Source organism: Coccinella septempunctata, chromosome 1 (assembly GCF_907165205.1).
Source record: "Coccinella septempunctata chromosome 1, icCocSept1.1, whole genome shotgun sequence".
NCBI classification, from domain to species: domain Eukaryota; kingdom Metazoa; phylum Arthropoda; class Insecta; order Coleoptera; family Coccinellidae; genus Coccinella; species Coccinella septempunctata.
In genome coordinates this window covers 27356494-27376737 of record NC_058189.1, presented here as the reverse complement: position 1 = coordinate 27376737, position 20244 = coordinate 27356494, and the positions used below count along the sequence as shown (strand labels likewise).

At 36.4% G+C, this 20244-nt stretch overlaps 1 protein-coding gene across 3 annotated transcripts in view; it reads left to right on the top strand.

Annotated features, from left to right (window-relative positions):
- Window positions 1-20244, top strand: part of LOC123315586 — a 622910-nt gene that overhangs the window by 419219 nt on the left and 183447 nt on the right. For all 3 annotated transcript variants that reach the window (XM_044901350.1, XM_044901359.1, XM_044901344.1), the window contains one exon: window positions 18883-19230. In XM_044901350.1, the coding sequence (XP_044757285.1) occupies window positions 18883-19230 (348 nt within the window). The remainder of the gene's footprint in view (window positions 1-18882; window positions 19231-20244) is intronic.

The window sequence follows — 20244 nt, the reverse complement described above, 5'->3', positions numbered from 1 at the left end:
GTTCTTAGATCTTTCAGGGCATTTTTCAGAACTTGGCTATGTCGGTTGAGGTTCCTTCTATTCAAATCATTATTATTCATCCGATATATTCTTCTGAGTCTTCGATTTTCTCGTATAAGATCTTTTACTTCTTTAGGCGAATCGCCATACGGACGACTTGGTGGTCTCTTCACTCTTCTCGTGTTTTTTTCGTGTTTTCCTCCTCCGGTGTTTGTAGTTCTGTCACATCTATATGTTTCATAATTCATGAAATTCAGTCGTCTGTTCCGGTTTATTCTTGTTTTCTGTAGGGCTATAATATCAGGTTGTCTCTATGATATTATTTCTTCTTTCTCGGCTTTCTGAGTGTTGATCCTGTTCATGTTCCACGAGATTATCTTGAAGGATTTCTTCCTTATATCAGTAAGGTTCATTAAGTCAATTCACTGAATAATGCTTGGACTTTTTTTTCCATTTCCCTCTCAATTTTCAACATTATCTGGTTGAAAATTTTCTCCTTGAAGATATCTAAATCATCGAGAGATTCAGATATCTTTTTTTTCTCCTGTTGACTGTTCACAGCCTGTTTCATTGAAGGCTTTCTTCTGTTCATCTTTTTTCTGAACCGGTTTTGGACAAATGTGGCTCGGTGAATACTTGTTGATATACAGCGGAGTAGAAAGGGATAGGAGAGCGAAAGAGGGTGTGGCATTGATGATCCACAAAAAGCTAACTCAGAACATCCGAGAGTGCAAATACGTATCATCGAGAATAGTAGCGACAAAACTTAGATCACAGGGACAAAATGTTAATATAATTGGAGTGTACAGTCCAGAAAACTGCAAACCAGAAGCGGAGAGAACAAGCTTTTATGAAACATTACAGGAGACAATTGACACAATACCAAGAAACGAAACAGTTATTCTAATGGGGGATTTTAATGCCAGAGTAGGGAACACGATAATACCTGGAGTGAAGCAGAGATTTAATGAAGATGTAACTAACGAGAATGGTGAACTACTGATAGACTTTTGCTCACAAAACGAGCTCCGAATAAACAATACTTTCTTCAAACACAAAGAACAACACAAATATACATTTCAAAACACAAGAGGAGATAGGTCAATGATAGACTACATTTTGACAAACAGGAAGATACATTGTACACAGATACTGGACATAAGATGCTTATGTTCTGCATTGGAAGTGATCACAATCTGGTCTTGGGAAAGATAAGAATGACAATACAGAAACCCCAAAACACAGACCCAATAATTTCCGAAACAAAGATAAAAGTCGAAAGCCTACAAGATGAATCAACAAGAAATCTTTACAAGTCAAGACTGGAGAATGAAATAGACAAAAATCCTGTGACAAAGGAGGAAGACATCGAAGATAGTTGGAGAAAGATAAAAAATAACATCATCAAGGCAGCTTGGGGAGCGAAAAGTAAACGGAACATCAAGAAGAGTGAAAAATACACCCTGGTTTTGTGAAGAGGTGAAATTAAAATGCCAGGAGAAGACAAAAGCTTATCTCAAATATAGATCAAGAAAAACCAGAGAAGCCTATGAGGAATATAAGACAATCCGAAACGAAACAAATGCTTTAGTAAGAAAGAAGAAAACAGAACATTGGGAAAAATTCTCTAAAGAAATGGAACATGACTTCTATGGATTGCAGAAAGAGATTTGGAGAATGATACGTGGACAGAGAAAGGAAATGAAAGAGCTAATAGAAGTGAGGCACATCGAAAAGGATACATGGATAGACCACTTAAAACAATTACACAATGGAACAGAAAACTTAACACCGGAAACACCAGAAATTGTAACAGATGAAACACTACAAATAGAGGAGCAGGAAGTCGAACAAGCACTCAAAAAATTGAAAAATCGGAAGTCAGCTGGTAAAGACGGAATACAAAATGAACTATTGAAGTATGGAGGAACAAAACTAACTAGTGAATTAACAAAGTTTATAAATAAGATAATACAAGAATCGCGGATGCCGGAAGAATGGCGAACAAGCATAATGATACTACTCTTTAAGAAAGGTGAAAAGACCGATCCTAGCAACTACAGAGGAATTAACCTCCTGTGCACAACGTTAAAACTGACTACAAAAATTATTAGCAACAAAATAACATCACTAACACAAATTTCGGAAGAACAACAAGGATTTAGGACCGGGAGATCTTGTAACGACGCAATATTTGTAATTAGACAAATCAATTGAATATAACAGACCAGCGTTCCTATGTTTAATAGTTCTTGAGAAAGCGTTCGATAGAGTTCAATTACAGGACGTAGTGCACATACTCTACAATAGAAACATTCCATTGAAGATAATAAAACTTGTCGAAGACATCTACACTAGAAATAAAATAGAAGCAAGGGTGAATTCAGAAACCAATAGATGTAACAACTGGTATCCGACAGGGAGACTCATTGAGTCCCTTGTTATTTAACATCATATTAGACGAAATAATTAAGCAAGTTAAAACAAAGAGGTCAAAGCACTACGTTAATGTATAAATAAAAACAGGAAAGAGTGACAACGTGAAAAACAAAATAAAACAACAATCTTACCAAGTTCGTTAGGTCAAATATATGATGGATGTTACAATTGGTTGCAGAGGCACTTTGCTGAACAGAATAAGACTTAGGCACATCGAAATATACATTTATTCGAAGAAGGTTTTGTTATTGCGATCAATCTCACCGTCTGGAGGGACTATCATGAGAGTCGTGTTTCGAATATTTCGCCAACTGGCGTCATATGTTCTCGCACTTAAGGAACGCAGAATTCGCCGTATTTCTTTAATATATTTGAATACACCTGGCTGAGATCTTGTGTGTCGGTCCTGTAATTGACGGAATTCTTCAGTTTAATGAAAATCATCTCGCTGATGTTCCTCTTCCTGCTATTCGCTTCATAATCCATGATCTTAGTACTATTGAAGTCGAATGTATGGCCCTTTGTGAAATGATGTACTGATGGTATTCTCCTTATTTAGAAATCTCGGATCGCAGTAATATTTATGTTGTTTTATTCGTACTTGCAATAGCTGTTTTGTTTGTCCTATGTAACATTCCGAACATTCCGAGCATTTTTTGTATTTATCTCTGTAGCCTTGAAGAAGTCCAAATATATGGACGAAACGTTGGCTTAGTTCCACTTGGTCGTTTTATTATCAGTCCTACCCCTGTGAAACAATTCAGTGGTTTTAGTTTTTGTTACCGGCTTTTTCTGTTCAGCTGGTTTTCGGGAATTCTTCTTTCTGGTAACCAGCTTGAACTCGCTACATCCTTTGTAGCTAGCTGGATGGCCCTCTTCTCCACAGAAGACGCATATGCCTCTTCACCTTTTCTGGTGAGTGCGCAGTCATTCCTGCTATGGCTTCCTGAGCACTTCACGCATCTTCACGGGAAGGAGCATTTGTTCTGTGCATGTCCGTACCTTTGGCACCTGAAGCACTGGCTTGGACTTTCAGGCATCTTTTTGTGTTCAACCACAATACAGAGGTTGTAGAGTCGCTTCACTTCGAAGATTTTTTTCTTCTGGGTTTTAACCAGGTAAAGAGGTATGGGCTTCTTCGTCTTGTACGATGTCATTCTGGACACCTCAGCGTCTAATATTCAGGTCGTCCTTAATCAACGCAAGATCAGCGTCGATTGGTAAATGCCTGATGACGGCATATATCTTCTTGTCTTCCTCCATTTGGTAGGTGAAAAATTCTTTACCATGGTGTTCGAAAAATATGATAATTTTTCTATAATCATCTACGGTTAACGTGATGATTCTAATACTGTCTTTAACTACGGTTGCGCGGCTTTAATTGAATTTCTTGGAGTAAAGTGCTTTAGAAATCTCTACCCAATCTGAGGTGCCCACCATCGTGATGGGTGAGATTCTGTCTTTTCTAGGCACTTCAGGTGCTTTTTTGGTATTTTCCTCGTCTGACGAGGAGCTGACTATAGGCCCGGCGCAAATAGAAACGCAGGTTGGTGAGGTGACGCAGCTTTTACCTGCGATGTACGTACTATCTGACAAGTCACTGTCACGCCTCATTTGCGCGGTCTCGTTCTTTTCTATGTTTTACAAAAACTCACGCTGCGTCACCTCACTTACCTGCGTTTCTATTTGCGCCGGGCCTTACGCACGCGTTTAGATGAGGGCGCATTTTGAGGTTTAGCGATCAGTGTTGTTTGATTCCTCTTAATGTCAGAAGTGACATTATTTCTCGCTGCCGAACTCGCAATTTCGGCAAATGTAGGGGGTTTCGGCGCTGAAAGCTTATTTATTTCTTCTTTCGCTAGGCGGAGTTCATTAATCAATTGGCGGAATGTTTCATTCAGTTTCGAGATTTGAGTTTTCATTTGCTCGTTATCCTCTCGTAAAGTAGTCTGTTCGTCAGACTCATTCTCGCTGAAGTCGTCGACTTCTTCGGAAGCTTCCATGTAGGAACCCTTATTATCTGAGGTCTCCGACATGGCTAAACGTTTTTAGTTTTTTTTTTTTTACAATGGTGGTAAATATCAATGACAGAGAAAAGAACGAAAATCACCAATTATTCTATTAACGAATTCCTCCATCAGTGTGAACAGTATTTAGAAGAGGTGAAGAAAACACACTAATCAAGTTCTATAAAATTCTCTTGGCGATCGATATCGGCATCTATGCCATCATCAGGCCAGCTGATATACACATAAACATACAATCTATCAAAAATTGCATGGAGAACCATGTAACATCAATTATTTTATAGAAAAAGTCTCTCCTGATGTGATTTGCACAACCAACGATCGATTTGATCTGGACTGAATACAACACAACACAACAAAACTCATTCACAAAACTCGTGTAATCGAAAAATCACTCAACACGTCTACTCGCTTCGACGTCTCGCTCTCGACTGGAGGAGACTCTCTGTACCGGAACAGGAAGAGGTAGACAAGCAGATAGATTAATGGTCACAAGAGGGCGTGATCATGGAGAACTCCTCCGATTTCGCAAGTCCAATCGTACTTGTCAGTAAAAAGGATGGCACTAAAAGGTAATGTTGTGATTATAAAAAACTCAACAAAAATATTATCAAAGACAGGTTTCCGTTACCACTGATCGAGGATGTCATGGATCACCTAGATGGAGCAATATTTTTCACTAATACCCAGCGAGCACAAACATCCCTGGGATGTTTTGGGATGTTTCGAAAATGTTGGCATGAGGATGTTTCTTTGAAACGTAATATGCACTTCCCAAAGAGGTCTCCAAAGGCTATTGGAAATCTTTATTTGTTCTGATCTGTGCCATCTGTGGCATTTCTTCGTCTACCTACAAAGAGGTACTGTCGAGTTGAAAATAATGTAAACGTGTGGATATCTTCTCTAGACGTCGCAAAGTTTACCTTGAGAGATTCATTCCAAATAAACAATATACAATTCACCTATTTCATTTTGCCGCCATTTCCACTTTCTTCGTAGTTTGGACTGTGGACTGTTCGGAGTTGAAAGTTGATTGGTAATTTGTATAATATTAACTACTTATGTGTTGGTTTCGATTGTGAATTAAGGATCGATCTCTTCATAGTAACCAAATACAATTAATAAGTAAGTATTACATGAATTAAATGTATAGTATAATGTCCAGAAACATACATATAACCTCAAAAGAATACACGCTGCGTGGTCAATATTATTTGTGTATATGGGACTAGGTATAAGAGATCATTGTATTTTGGTTGGAATAATCGAATGGTATATGGAAGGTTATTATAATTATTCAAGAAATTACTTTATAAAGTTTAAAGCCATATCATCGAGGATTTCAACATATTTCGATAATCTATCTCTGCCGTTTATAATTCCCAAAATATTTTGTAAGATTACTCCTCCGACGATGATAATAATCATTCATCACTTGTGAATCACAAAATAATTCAAATTGTCCCAGAAAAGTTCTTGTTTTTGAAAACTCCTTTAAATTGTTCCATCTTTGCATACCAGTACAAATAATTAAATAAATAAATTCGTTTCGCAAATCAACCTGTTTAGGAGCTATATACAACTTAAATCTTCCAGATCCTTTCATGCAGCTATATTTTCTCTGTTATTTCAATTGGAAAAAATCATCTTAACCTTCATATATTTTGTGAATTAATTGTTTGAGTTGTGTTTTTATTTTGTAGATGTGATCCATAAAAAATTCCAGATCACTAGGAAAGTATTCGAACTCTATGCCAAAGATTGGTTTAGGCATATTAGGCAGAGGAGGAGGGACGATAAAATGAAGGGAAAATAAATTTTTCATAAATTTTTTTTCATTTTCCCTTTCGGTACATCTAATATTATAATCAGTTTGTTTTCTATTATTTCTGTTTTTTTCATGTTAAATGTGATATTTCTTTTTTTGTTTATTCTCCCTTTCTGTAGTATAATATTGATCAATTGTTTTTTGTTGTTCAATTTTTTATGTGAAATGTGATTTCTTTTCCTTTTGTACCTGTTGGAGTATCATTAAAATATTTTTATTCTTATATAGTATTCTGTATTTCATTTGAAAACTTTGTAGTTCATTTAAAATAGAATTTAGTATCCTCAAACATTCAAATGAAAGAAAAAAGGCCTCACGAAAGAATTTCATATAAAGTCTTACAAACAGCGATTTCGTGTGCGCAAAGCGCTTTAGAAATGTTCTATTGTGTACATGAAAAGGCTATCAAAAAAACTTCTGAGTAGTTCTTTTTGTGACATCCCAGGGACATCCATATAATAGCCGCCTGCGGCGGACATTGGCTGTTCTATAAAAGTTCCACTCATGTATAAACAGAACATCGCAGTGGATGTTCAATGTCTCGAAATCTCTTACTTTTAACATCTCTGAGATGTTTTTGTGCTCGCTGGGTATAGATCTGAAAAATGGTTTTTTTCATGTCGAGGTCGAGGAGAGTAGTGTAAAGTACACATCTCTCATAACGCCCACAGGCAATACGAGTTTTTGAAATGCCCTTTCGGTTTATGCAATAGTCCGGCGGTTTTTCAAAGATACATAAGATTCATCTTATCATACCTAGTAAAGATGAAAAGGAGGGTTAGGAAAAACTGAAACGGGTACTTGAAGTAGCAAAAAAGTTCGGGTTAGAAATCAAGAAAAAAAAATGCCAACTGTTGAAGAAGAAAGTTCAGTTTTTGGGATACATCGTAGAGGGGGAAGGAAATACAACCTTCAGAAGAAAAAACGAAAGCTATAAGACATTTTCCAGAACCACGAACGATCAAGCAAGTACAATATTTTTTGGGATTGACAGGCTACTTTAGAAAATTCATACAGTCGTACTCACTAATTGCTAAAGCACTTAGCGATTCACTAAAGGGTGATCGAGATTTCGAGTTCGGAAATAGACAGAGACTTGCATTTCAAAAGTTGAAGGAACTTTCAACAAGTTCGCCAGTCCTTCATATTTCCAAAAGGGGCGCTCCAACGGAATTGCACACAGACGCCATCTGCACGGTGCCTGTTTAATGCAGATATCCGGCGGCGACAATAAACTGCATCCTGTGTACTACTTCAGCAAAAAAACGACTTCGGCAGAAGAAAAATATACCTCATATGAACTCGAAGTTCTCGCAGTCATAACAGCTGTGAAGAAGTTCAGGGTATATTTGTTAGGTTCTCCGTTCAAAATCGTAACAGACTGTTCAGCGTTCCAAAAAACGCTACAGAAGAAAGATTTGACGACACGAGTAGCGAAGTGGCCTTTATTGTTGGAGGAGTAGGATTATGAGGTAGAACACCGAAAAGAAACTGCCATGAGACATGTCGATGCTCAGAGCAGGTATCCTGTGACTGTGATGATACTCGAGGAAAACGGCTGTATAGAAAAAATCAAACGAGCACAAGAAGAAGATGAAAGAGTTAAAGTTATTAAGGAACTTCTGAGCGTGAAGGGGCAATATGAGGGATACACGATGAAGCACGACTTACTTTACAAGTACGAACAAGGGAACGAACTACTGGTTGTACCGGCATCAATGCAAACGGAGATAATTAGGAGAATACATGAAGATGGACACTTCGCAGTAAGAAAGACGGAAGAGATAGTGAATAGGGATTTTTATATACCTACCGAAACTGAAGGAGAAAATTTGGAAAATCGTTACGAATTGCGTAAAATGCATCCTCGTGAATCGAAAGGAAGGTAAACAGGAAGGACTGCTACATTCCATTTCAAAATTGGAGGGACCCTTGCACACCTTCCACCTGGACCATTTGGGACCAATCCCTTCCACCAGTAAGAACTACCAGCATATTTTTGTCGTGATTGACAATTTCACGAAGTTCGTTTGGTTATATCCTGTGAAGTCGACAACGTCGAAGGAAACAATTAGTTGTTTGATGCGACAACAGAAGGTGTTTGGGAACCCAAAAAGGTTCATCACCGACAGGGGTACTGCTTTCACTTCCTCTGAATTTAGGGAGTACTGCGAAGAAGAGGGAATTAATCATGTCCTGATTACAACAGGGGTACCGAGAGGAAATGGTCAAGTGGAAAGAATTAACCGATCTATTATTCCGGTATTCGCCAAGCTCAGTATGGATGCCCAACAAAATGGTACAAACATACAGATAGAGTTCAAAGGGCGCTTAATTCGACATACCAGAGAAGCGTTGATACAACTCCTTTCGAAATGCTGATAGGTGTGAGAATGAGAAAGAAATAAGACATTGTGGTCAACGAAATCATCGAGCAGGAAGTCAGGAAACTGTTCGATGATGAGAGAGAAGAACTGAGGAAGAACGGGGAACAACAGCTTATAAAAGTGCAGGAGGAAAATAAGAGAAGTTACCATTTGCGACGGAAAAGTGCGGCCAATTATAAAGAAGGAGATCTTGTAGCGATCAAAAGAACTCAGTTCGGCTCTGGTCTAAAGTTCAGTAGCAAGTTCCTAGGTCCTTACGAAGTGGTGAAGGCTAAAGGCAAGGAAAGGTATGAAGGGTCCTAAGCATACGACTACCTGTGTGGAATTCATGAAACCATGGGTCAATTTCGCTGATACCGAGTCCGAGGCGGACTCGTAGTTCAGGATGGCCGAGTTGTAGGATCCACAATAATTGTGTAATATAAATATTGTAAATAAATGTTGTCGTTCATAGAAGACTTTAGAAATTCAAAGTTTCCGAAGTTTTTCGTTGAAGAAAATATGGGACAACTTTGCGCCTTGAAGAAAAACAGATTTCTATAGAAATCAGTAGATAACTAGATTTATCGCCAACCCCTACAGATGTTAAGAGAAAGGTCTTTATGGCAACAGCATGTGTAGCATTAAGACATTGACGCTGGCGTGAAAAAAGCTTCATTCAACATTGAGATAAGCCAGAAGACGTTTGCTGATTAATGGGACAATTTGAAGACGGGGTAAGTATAATACTATACCCAGACTTGGTACTGCTGGAGTCCCATTGGTCAAAAAGTAAAAGAGGCATCCCCTAAGTTTCCCAATCAGAAATGTGGGTGGGCCTTGAAGCTTTAAAATCATTGTTCTTTCCGGAAAACAGACATTCAGATTCATCTACATACAAATTCAAATTTTCGCATAAGTGTCGGGCTCAGTTGAATAAAGACGAATAGATGATTCAATACTATTAGATGTTTAGTCGATTAGACGATAAGAGTTTTGTTTGGAAGTAAGGACGAAAATAGTAAACAATTGGTCACAATATATTTATAATGTGAAGAGTTATTTCAACGTGTATATTTGTGAATAAACTTGTGAATAGAGTTTGAGTTCTATTAACAACACCATTAAGAAGAAGGGAAATATAATTTTACTTTTGTCTGAAAGAGTATCATAACCTAGACCAGATAAAAAAGCCTACAGTATCCTGTGGCTTGAAGAGAAAATTGCCCAATTCGCGCAATTTAATGCTAGCTCCAACAAATGTGCTACCGTTATCGGAATAAATAATTGACGGAATAACACGCCTTGAGGTGAATCTTTTCAAACAGGTCAAAAAACTCTCTGTTGTTAAATCAGTACCTAATGCATTCAATGTGATGAGATTTCGTACAGAAACATATGAAAATTGAAAGGTAACACTTTGTCAATTTAGATCCTCTACCCTTCCCATTCAAAATAAAAAATGGGCCTGCATAATCGATACCTATTATTTCAAATGGCAACCGAGGCCTTACTCTTTCGTTAGGCAGACTCGACATCGGACATGACAAGGCAACTGGATTATATTTAAAACACCTTAGGCAACTTCTAACAGTTTTCTTAGCTGAAATTAGACCACCTATAGGCCAATAAAATTGTCTTATTGAAAATAATAAATATTGAGGTCCTGGATGCAAAAATTGGCGGTGTTTGTATTCAAAAAGTTGTTTTGTGTATTGGTGTTTTGAACATAATGAAATAGGATGTTTTACGTGAAAAGGTAAATGAGTTGCTTTTAGTCAACCTTCAACCCTTATAACACCGTACTCATCTAGAAATGGAGTTAATGATGACAACCGATTTTTCTATTCTAAAAATTTTCTGCATTTCAAACTTTTCAATTCTGTAGGAAAACTGTCTTGCTGACATAATTTAATCAATAACGTTTTCGCATGTTCCAACTCTTTTACTCAAAGCGGTCCAAATCTTTTAATTTCATTGATATGAATGTTGTTTTTAAATCGAATGCATTGTGCTGTAACACGATGTAATTTATTCAAATTGGAAAATTGATAGAACAGAGATGACCTTTCATCATTATTATAATTATAAATTGTGGTAACTTTTTTGAGCTCAGGTAATTTATGCTTTTCGACAAACCCTCTAATACCCAAGTCCGCCTTGAGACTGGTTGCATATAAGTGGATACAAAATTGTTCTGCCCATGTCCGCCTTCAGTATAGGTTCATTTTGTGAGAACAGGTGTTAATGTAAATCAGTTAACTATTTGCGAAAAAAAGATGTAGATTACATAAGCTAATTTGAAACTATACGGAAATAATTATAAAAAAGGAAAAAAAACTTGGGCATTAGAGGGTTAAAAGTTGAGATAGGCCATTTTTCGTTACACGATTTTAAGAATTCAGGTCCATACCATTAGAATCCATTTTCCATCAGTTTGTCGGGCATTAAACCCCTTTAGGCAATGTCTGCAGTGTTATCAATAGAGCTAGTTCCATATAAAACTATTGGTTAAAGATTGAATTTTAGGTACTCTATTCGCAACAAAAACCTGCAATAAACTTGGCGCAGTATGAATCCAAGATAAGGCAACTTTCGAATTTGACCACATAAAAATAGGAATTGTTACACCTATTGCACTTGATACTTTTTTCATCAATTCTGCACCTACCTGGCAAGCGCACAATTCAAGTTTTGGAATAGTGATAGATTTTAAAGGTGCTACCTTCGTTTTCGCACAAAACAATCAAACATTAAAATTTTGAAAAGCATCTGAACTTAAAACATAAATACAACTTGCGTATGCGTTCTTTGAAGCATCGCAAAAATAATGAAAATAAAATAACTTTTGATTAATAGGAATTGCACTTCTTGGAATAGATAGGGGGATTTAAGATTTCTAAGCTAACTTGAAAATTCAGTTTTTCAGGAACTTCGCTATCGCAGGAAATATGTAATGACCACAAGTTTTGAATTAGTATTTTACTGAGAATTGTAACTGGACTTATAAGTCCTAAAGGATCATAGATTTGTGCAGTATATAGTTATAGTTATAGTGAGAAGGGGTTACAGTTCACGGCGACCTTAAGGTCTATTGTGCCCCCTAACGGAGCTGTTTTCATCGCGCCCTTTACAGCTCGCTTTCCAGTTCTCTGGAACTGATGAAATTATTTATTTGTGCAGTAGGTAACTCATAGTATATATCTTTTAGACAAAACTGATGGTATCGAAAGTTGTTTAATTTTGAAAGTTAATGAATCTGTTTGGACGGTCCATACCGAGTGTTTTACAGCTTCATTAGTCTCCTAAATCAAGCACGGCATTTGAAATTTGTATTTCTTCAAATTGTGAAATTATATCTGAGTCATTTGAGACCCATTTCCTAAGCGTAAGTTCTGTACAATCAAGAATATTGTAAATATCGTTACATCTCTGTTTGAGTTCCTCTTTATCATTAGATCCAGTAAGCAGATCATCGACAAAAAATCATTCGAAATAGTCTCAAAAGCAATTGGATATTTAGTCATATTCATCTCAGCCAAATATTTTAGACATTTTATTGCTAAGTATGGAGCTGACCTAGTACCATAGGTAACTCTGTATATAATTGAAAAATTGAAAATTCTCCACCAACATTTTGTCTCCAAATTATTTGTTGTAAAGGTCTATATTGTTCATTAGGCATGAGAATTTGCCTATACATTTGACAAATATCTGCAGACACAATGTACTGAAAAGTTCTGAATCTCATTAAAATATCTACTATCTCATTCTGAACTTTTTTTTAATTACTTTACTCATATGACCTAATCGTATATACTCATGAATGAAATCAACATATAAATTTTTTAAAAGTGTTGTTACCAAACATTTTTTCTAATAATTTGAATCGGTTAATGGCATTTTGTTTTGAATCACCTAACAATTGTGGAGAGTGCTTTAAGAGATATCTGAAAATGAATTGACTATCACTATTTCTTGTGGTATGTTTTTTGAATAGTTCTTCGCATTGATCGTCGTCGTAAGTCATAAGTAGTTTCTTATTTGAAATATCTTCTAACTCCCAGAACTTTCTGAACTGTTCATCTTCTGGGATATATACTTATATACCTATATACTTATATACTTATATACTTATATACTTATATACTTATATACTTATATACTTATATACTTATATACTTATATACTTATATACTTATATACTTATATACTTATATACTTATATACTTATATACTTATATACTTATATACTTATATACTTATATACTTATTTACTTATATACTTATATAAATTGCACAAATAATTGTTAGTATCAGCTATGATACTTGTAACTATCCAACCAAATTTCGTATTATGTAATGTAGGCATATTTTTACCAAGCGAAATTTTACCATCTTCGAGTAATTCCCAGAAAACATAAGCACCTAATAGTAAATCTATTTCAGCGGGTGTTTCAACTCTTGGATCGGATAAATGAACATGGGCTGGTAAATTCATTTTTGAAATATCGAGACTAAAAGAAGGTGCCAATGTAGCGATAGCAGGAACAAAGAAACACGAAATGGTCGAATTGTATTCAGCGAATTTGGAATGAATACGAATTGTACATTTTTTACTTAATTTTGAACTTATTTGGTCTATTCCAATAATTGTATGATAAGTGGAGGATATAGGAATATTGAGTTTTTAACGCAATTTTTGGTTATTAAATTTGTTTGTGCACCACAATCTAATAATGCTTTCAGAGTTGTGAACTTATCATTGTCATCATAGACATTACAAGTAATTTTAGATTGAAGAACCTGATTAGGTAATGCAATTAAATTAGAATCTGCATTTATAATAATAAAAATAATAATAAGGTCTTTATTTCCATATAAATCTCTAGGGAAAGTTCACCAGGAGGTGTTCTACCACTTAACCCTTGTTACAAAAAAAAACAATTGCCGTGAAGTGAATAAAAAGTACAATCATCATATACAACAGTGCATACAGAAAGAAAGAAATAAATATAATATCCTTAGACTATAAATCAATCAGGTCAGCACCAACTGAGAAGGAAATCCTTGATCCTTATTCTAAATTTTTCAATTTTGAGCTGTTTGAATTAATGAGGAACAACGTTATACAATCTATAGATGTTATATCTAAAACTTCTCTTAAATGTTGATGTTGTGAACATGGGATCTGTACCTCAGCTTATTGAAGAGATAAGGTGGACTTCTCTTTAAAATTATATTATGGAAAGTGCAAAGGGCATAATAATCAAAACGGAGCCTCATTGGGAACCAACTCAACTCTTCAAGTTTGTGCGATACATGCTAAAATTTTCTGATCCCAAAAATAAACCTTATGCAGTTGTTCTGAACACGTTGGATTCGATCTAGCGAGTCTTGGCCCAAGCAAAAACTATAAACGGAAGAGCAATAATTGAATTTTGACAAGACCAAAGCCTCACATAATAGCCGCTTCGTGATCGTGATCTATGGGGAAACAACATTCTCAAAAACCCATAAGCTTTACCAATCACGCTTACTACATGCTCTCGAAACCTCATCGAATCATCCAAAATCAAGCCCAAATCTCGAGCATTACCTACAAAACCAATGACATCATTTGAAACATACAGTCTTATTTTTCTTGGAGCCAAAAGCGAGAGCAAATGATTTGTTGCCATTAAATCTCAAGCCATGTGTCCTTGCAATATCCCCAAGGCCGATACAAGTCTTCGTTCAGCATGAGGGCAGCAACATTCAAGTCATCAATTAAGAAGTCTAGGAAGAGTTGGGTATCATCAGCATACATGTGCACTTTGCAGTGATGAATGAACATTGGGAATTGGCTGGTATATAAAATGAAGAGTATCGGCCTAAGCACCGACCCTTGAGGTACTCCACTCAATACCAATTTGGCAGCAGAAAATTTATTAGCCAATTTAATGACTTGAGAACGACCACTGAGATAAGACTCGAATAGTTTAAGTGCCTCCCCACATACCCCACAAGAACTTAAAATAGCAAGAAGAGTATCATACCTGACCGTATCAAAAGCTTTACTGAAATCAAGCAAGAGTAAAGCTGAACATTTAGATTCATCAACTGACTGCAAAATATCATCACTGACATCAAGGAGAGTGCTAGTGGTATTGTAACCTGGTCTGAAACCGGATTGTACATCAGGAAGAATCTTATTAAGGCGCATTTATACCAAACGAGCATTATTCGCGAACACTGTTTGCAAACAGTAGTACGGGCGGTGTAAACAGTCATCGGCACCGAGCAGAATTCGAAAACCCTGTTTTCGAACTTTTCAGAGAGCTCGAGCTCATTTCGCCACATGCCGGTTAAGTAATGTTTCAATATAAGGCACTGTTTGCGAACAATGCACGCAATATGCACAGGCGGTGTAAACACTCATCGACTCCGAATAAAGTTTACGAAGCCTGTTTCAAAACGTTTTAAAAAGCTCGATCTCGTTCCGTCTCATGTCCGTAAACCGACGATTCATCGAAGGGATTCGGATTTCCTTGCACATCTGACGTCATATCATCGAAAACACCTGTGGACCGTGATAAGTTATTGGGTCTTGGTATTCAATTTATTTTGAATTTTGGTGAGATCTCTTGAATCGTGATTTCATAATTAATCAATTCATTCGAAATGGAGTCCATTTACGATGGCTTCACAGACAGACGGTAATAATTTCCGATATTGATGGTTTTGAAATTCGGTACATGACACTTCCATAAGAATCTCCCGTAGCCAAAAATCGTTAGTGCCAGTCTAACTGACGCTGGAATGCTCTCTCGATGATTGGTGTCTTTTTTGACACTTTTTCCTCAATTTTGTCCGATAATGACATGCGGCAGAAATTTCTAAAAAGTTCAGTTTCGTCCGCTCTCAAGTCATCTAGCAGCTGGGTATGATTTCTTCCTTCCAGAAAAGAATTCACCCAGGTTGTTCTCTCCTGTTGTTGTTGTCTCCTCCTCTGGCGTAGTTCTTTCATTTGAGAGATTATTACTATCAGAGACTCTGATTACTATAGATTCGGTAGAAATTGCAATTTTAGATAATGAGGGCTCCATGTCGGTGCACTTTAGAGGGACCTCGTTGAATTATCAAGAACAACTGGTCGTTCGGATAGGCGCGGGCTGTGTGAACACCTCCCATTCTGAGTTTTCGAACGTTTGAAAACATTTCAAAACGTTCGAAAACAATGCTCGTTCGGTGTGAATGCACCTTTAGAGTTGAGATACTCCTCAAGCTGAACAGCCATTATTTTCTCCATTATTTTGGACCATGCTGACAAGATACTAATAGGTCTAAGATCGGATAGCTCTTTGGGATTACTGATCTTTGGAATAGGGATAACCTGTACACACTTCCACGACTTGGGAAACTTAGAAGTTAGCAGAATGGAGTTGAGAATGTTAGTGACGAAAGGAAGGATATAAGGACAGCAAATCTTAATGAAGGAAATTGAAATACTATCGCAAACTGTAGCACTGTTCTTAATTTTTTGCAGAAAATTAAACACAGTTGCCTCATCTGCCAGCTGAAAATGAAACTTATTTGAACATATCGGATTGTTCTTGTAAAAATCTACAACTGAAGGATTGCTATCACCATCCGCAAAACTCAGAAAGTAATCATTTATTTTATCGGCACTTACATATTTCTGTTCAATATTAACATGTGATTCATTTGAAATACCCAATGATTTAATTTCTTTCCATATATTTTTGTTAGAACTGTGCACGGCGACGTATTGAAAATATAATCGTTTCTGCTTTGTTATGGTGTGATTCACCGTTCCGCAACCGCTTGTATTCCTCCCACGCTTCAACAGACCCGTCTCCCCTGTGATTTCCTCTCGCCTTGTCCCTACTTCTCATCAATGCTTTTATCTCATCTGTCAACCACGGCGCATGCCTTTTTGAAATTCGGATCGCTCTAGGGGGAAAATGTTTATCGAACAGTTAAACCAAGACTTCAGTAATAATCTTAATCTTTTCATCCACATCGTATGTCTCAAATATTCCCGGTAGATTGGAGTTAACGATGTCATTAAACAACAAGTTCTCATCAAAACACTTATAATCCCTAATTGTTAAAATTTGAGGCTCAATTTTAGGCTTTTCAATTTCAATTGTACAACCAACGCATTCATGCAAAGAAAACTTTGAAGGAAGAACGAATGTGGAATCAATAGTATCATTATTATTGCACAGAATGACATCGATCAAAGATTCAGAGTTAGCAGTTATATGAGTCGGCTCCCGAATGAGTTGCTGCATGCCGACAGTCGAGAGCATCGAAGCAAAATACTTAACTGGAGGTGAATTCTTCTCCAGAAAATTAATATTAACATCACCAACACAGAAGACATTTGTACACAACATCGAAAATAACTCAAGCTAGATTCCAAAGCATCACTGAAAAGTCTATTCGGTATATTGGGTGGTTTATATACTACTTCTACAATAAATGAGATTCCTCCACATTCAACCCTGATAAATAGCTGCTCTATATTTGAATCATCCGGTACATTAACAATCTCAAACCGAAACCTATTATTCACGTACAATAAAACTTCACTACCTCTTGAACCAGTGTTCCTATCTCGTCTTACAACTTCATAGTTAAATATCATTATACTGCTAGAATCAACAGAATCACTTAGCCAAGTCTCCGATGAAGCAATTATATCAAATTTATTCTGTTCAATGAAAAACTTAAATTCATACAATTAAGGCAATTATGATTGCACATTCACATGACCCAAAGTAAACATAGAGTCCCTATTATTTCACGCTGAAGTGCTAAAAGACACTGCCAACGAAACAACAAATTAATCAAAACAACAAATCACACACCAGAAATAAGTTTTTGAATGTTTGTTCTGGACCTGAGGAAAACGGCTCCATTGAGTGTCCATACATTTTTGAATCCGTGTATTTCCGATGATTCCTGAACCAACTTCCATCTTTCATGTGTCAAGTCCTCCTTCATAACAATTCGCGTTCCCTTCAGAAGTTTTTTCTTGCCGTAAATAAAGTTCTTGAAGTTCACTTCTTTGAAGGAAACGATAATATGTCGAGATTTCTCCTTATTCTTCTTACCAACTCTGTATACCGAGGCGATCTCATCAGTGACCGGTACACTGAAATTATCCCTAAAGATATTCCGTACCTGGGAAAACACATCTTCTCCGGGGACCTCCTTGACTCCGATAAGACGAATGTTCGAGTATGTCCAATTTTTGTTCTATTTCTTTATGGGAATTATCATCGCAGGTATTATTGATCTTTGCCGAATTGGATTTCAGAAGTTGAATTTCTGCCTCCAAAGACGCAATTTTAGCTTCATAAACGTTAAATTCGTCAGCAAAGCATTTAGTAACAGAATTAATTATGGCATTAAAAATCTCCTTCACAACATTGTCCGACTTCAAAGCCTCGATCAAAGATTTTTCAAAATCAGTTTTTTGTCTGGTCGACATCTTTAGATTAATAATAAAATGAACAACTTTTAAATACGGTGGTTTTTTAAAAGAGTCGTCGTTTATTTGCGTATCCCGCAGAGCACAATCAAGCACGTCTACTCACTTCAACGAACATATCATAGTGTTTACGTGTAAAGATGATGAAGGAGTATTATTATCAATATTAAGATGTAACAAATTATTGTGCTTCTCATTCCTACAAATAGTACATGGAACAAGTTTACATTGCATCTTCGTATGTCCCGTGCGTAGACAATTTTCGCATAAATTTAATGCTTTGACCTTCTGAATTCGAATATCGACAGGTGACGCTAGGAATTCGGAACATTTATAAATCGTATGGTTTTCCTCTTTAAAATAGTTACGAAACACTTTGTTGTTCGCCGAGAAGAACATATGTGAATTATTATTTTTACGAGAAGGAGAATCCGGTTTCTGTCGAATATTGTTATCTCTTAAATCGAGGGAATCGTTTGAGCATTGTAAAATATCAGATTTATTCTTTAAGAAATTAGTAAACTCATCTATGGTTGGCATATCACTTTCGAATTTTAATTCTTTCCATTCACGAAGAGTATTTTTGTCTAATTTATTCGCTAACACGTGAATGATAAACGAGTCATATAGATCTTCCTTTGATAAATTTAATGCATCTAGAGCATTTTGATGGAACCTTCCATAATAGTACCTATTAACTGAATCATTTCTCTTTAGGGGTGCACTACAACAAAACGAAAGCTTCGAAACAAACCACTACAGAGATTTGGGCTCGTCTGGCAGCTCCCTAAGTCAACATAGACAAGGTGTTCTGGAAGAAATCGACTCTGATCAGTTCTTCTTGAGGGTAAAGGGTATATCTCAAGATAACATTGACGTGGGAAAATATTTGAGCTTTGAGATTAGAGAAGCCTTCAGATCACCAACGGACGCCTTAACACAGATCCATTCCTACAACGATGAGGTAATCAGAGCTTCTAACCAATCTCTTCCTGATATGAAGATAAAACTAGTGAAAAAGTCGAAAAGAAGGAAAACACCACACACGTCCAAGGAACAACTGAGGTAATATTTTTTGTGTGTACCTAACTGCTTATTTCATATTTACAATCTACATTATACAGTTAGAAGTAAATAATGTCGTGGCTTGAGTCGGGTACTCTCTATCACGATTTATTCACAAAACCACTATTTGTAAAACAGGCCAACTAGTTTCAGCTTAACTTTAAAGTCTTCATCAGGGCATGCGGATGTAGGTAGAACATGAATGTCGATTAGTATTTCGAATAAACAAAATAAATTTGTCATAATCATGATGATTTTATTCAGCATAATCACACAACCCTTCTTTTCCCCCCGAACGACAATAATTGAGGTTATGGAAGTTCACATTTAATTCGCCTATTTTGGCGAATTCTATCCGCTAGTAGTAAGAAAGTCAGTAAAACAGCTACTTTAGGTACTGATGTTCGTACGATTCAATAAATCATACCGTAAGTTTCATTGTCAGGACGACTGCTGAAAAATTATTATAATTATATGTTATGTATATTTATTTATTTATCTCTGTACAATTGGTGTTCAAACGGGGTGAACCTCTCTCATATCGGAATAATATGGATTTAATGCTCTGATTGCTAAATCATATTAACAGAACATTTGAAAGAAAATTGTGCATTTATAAATAAATATACCATATAGGTAGGGGAGACTGGGGAGGGTTGATACGTTTTTTGGAATTTTCATTTTGGAAACTGAATTATATGAAGAAACAGGACTTTTCTTACATTATATAATTCTTCAATTAATCGTTCAACAAAATAAAGTCTCAAAACATAAACATCTCATTCTGTACAGAACATTGAACACAAAAACATGCAAAATGTCTCAAGCCTCCCCACATATGGGAGGATTGATACGATGTACTGGGAGGTATGAGACACAAATTGAAAATATAAGTTCCATTGGCATTACTTGCAAATGTCACATATAAACATTTTTGTGCCTTTTCTAACACCGGCAAATTCTTCGTCGCGCCATTGCGAGCACACCTGACACCGAATCTAGAATTCGTTTGAT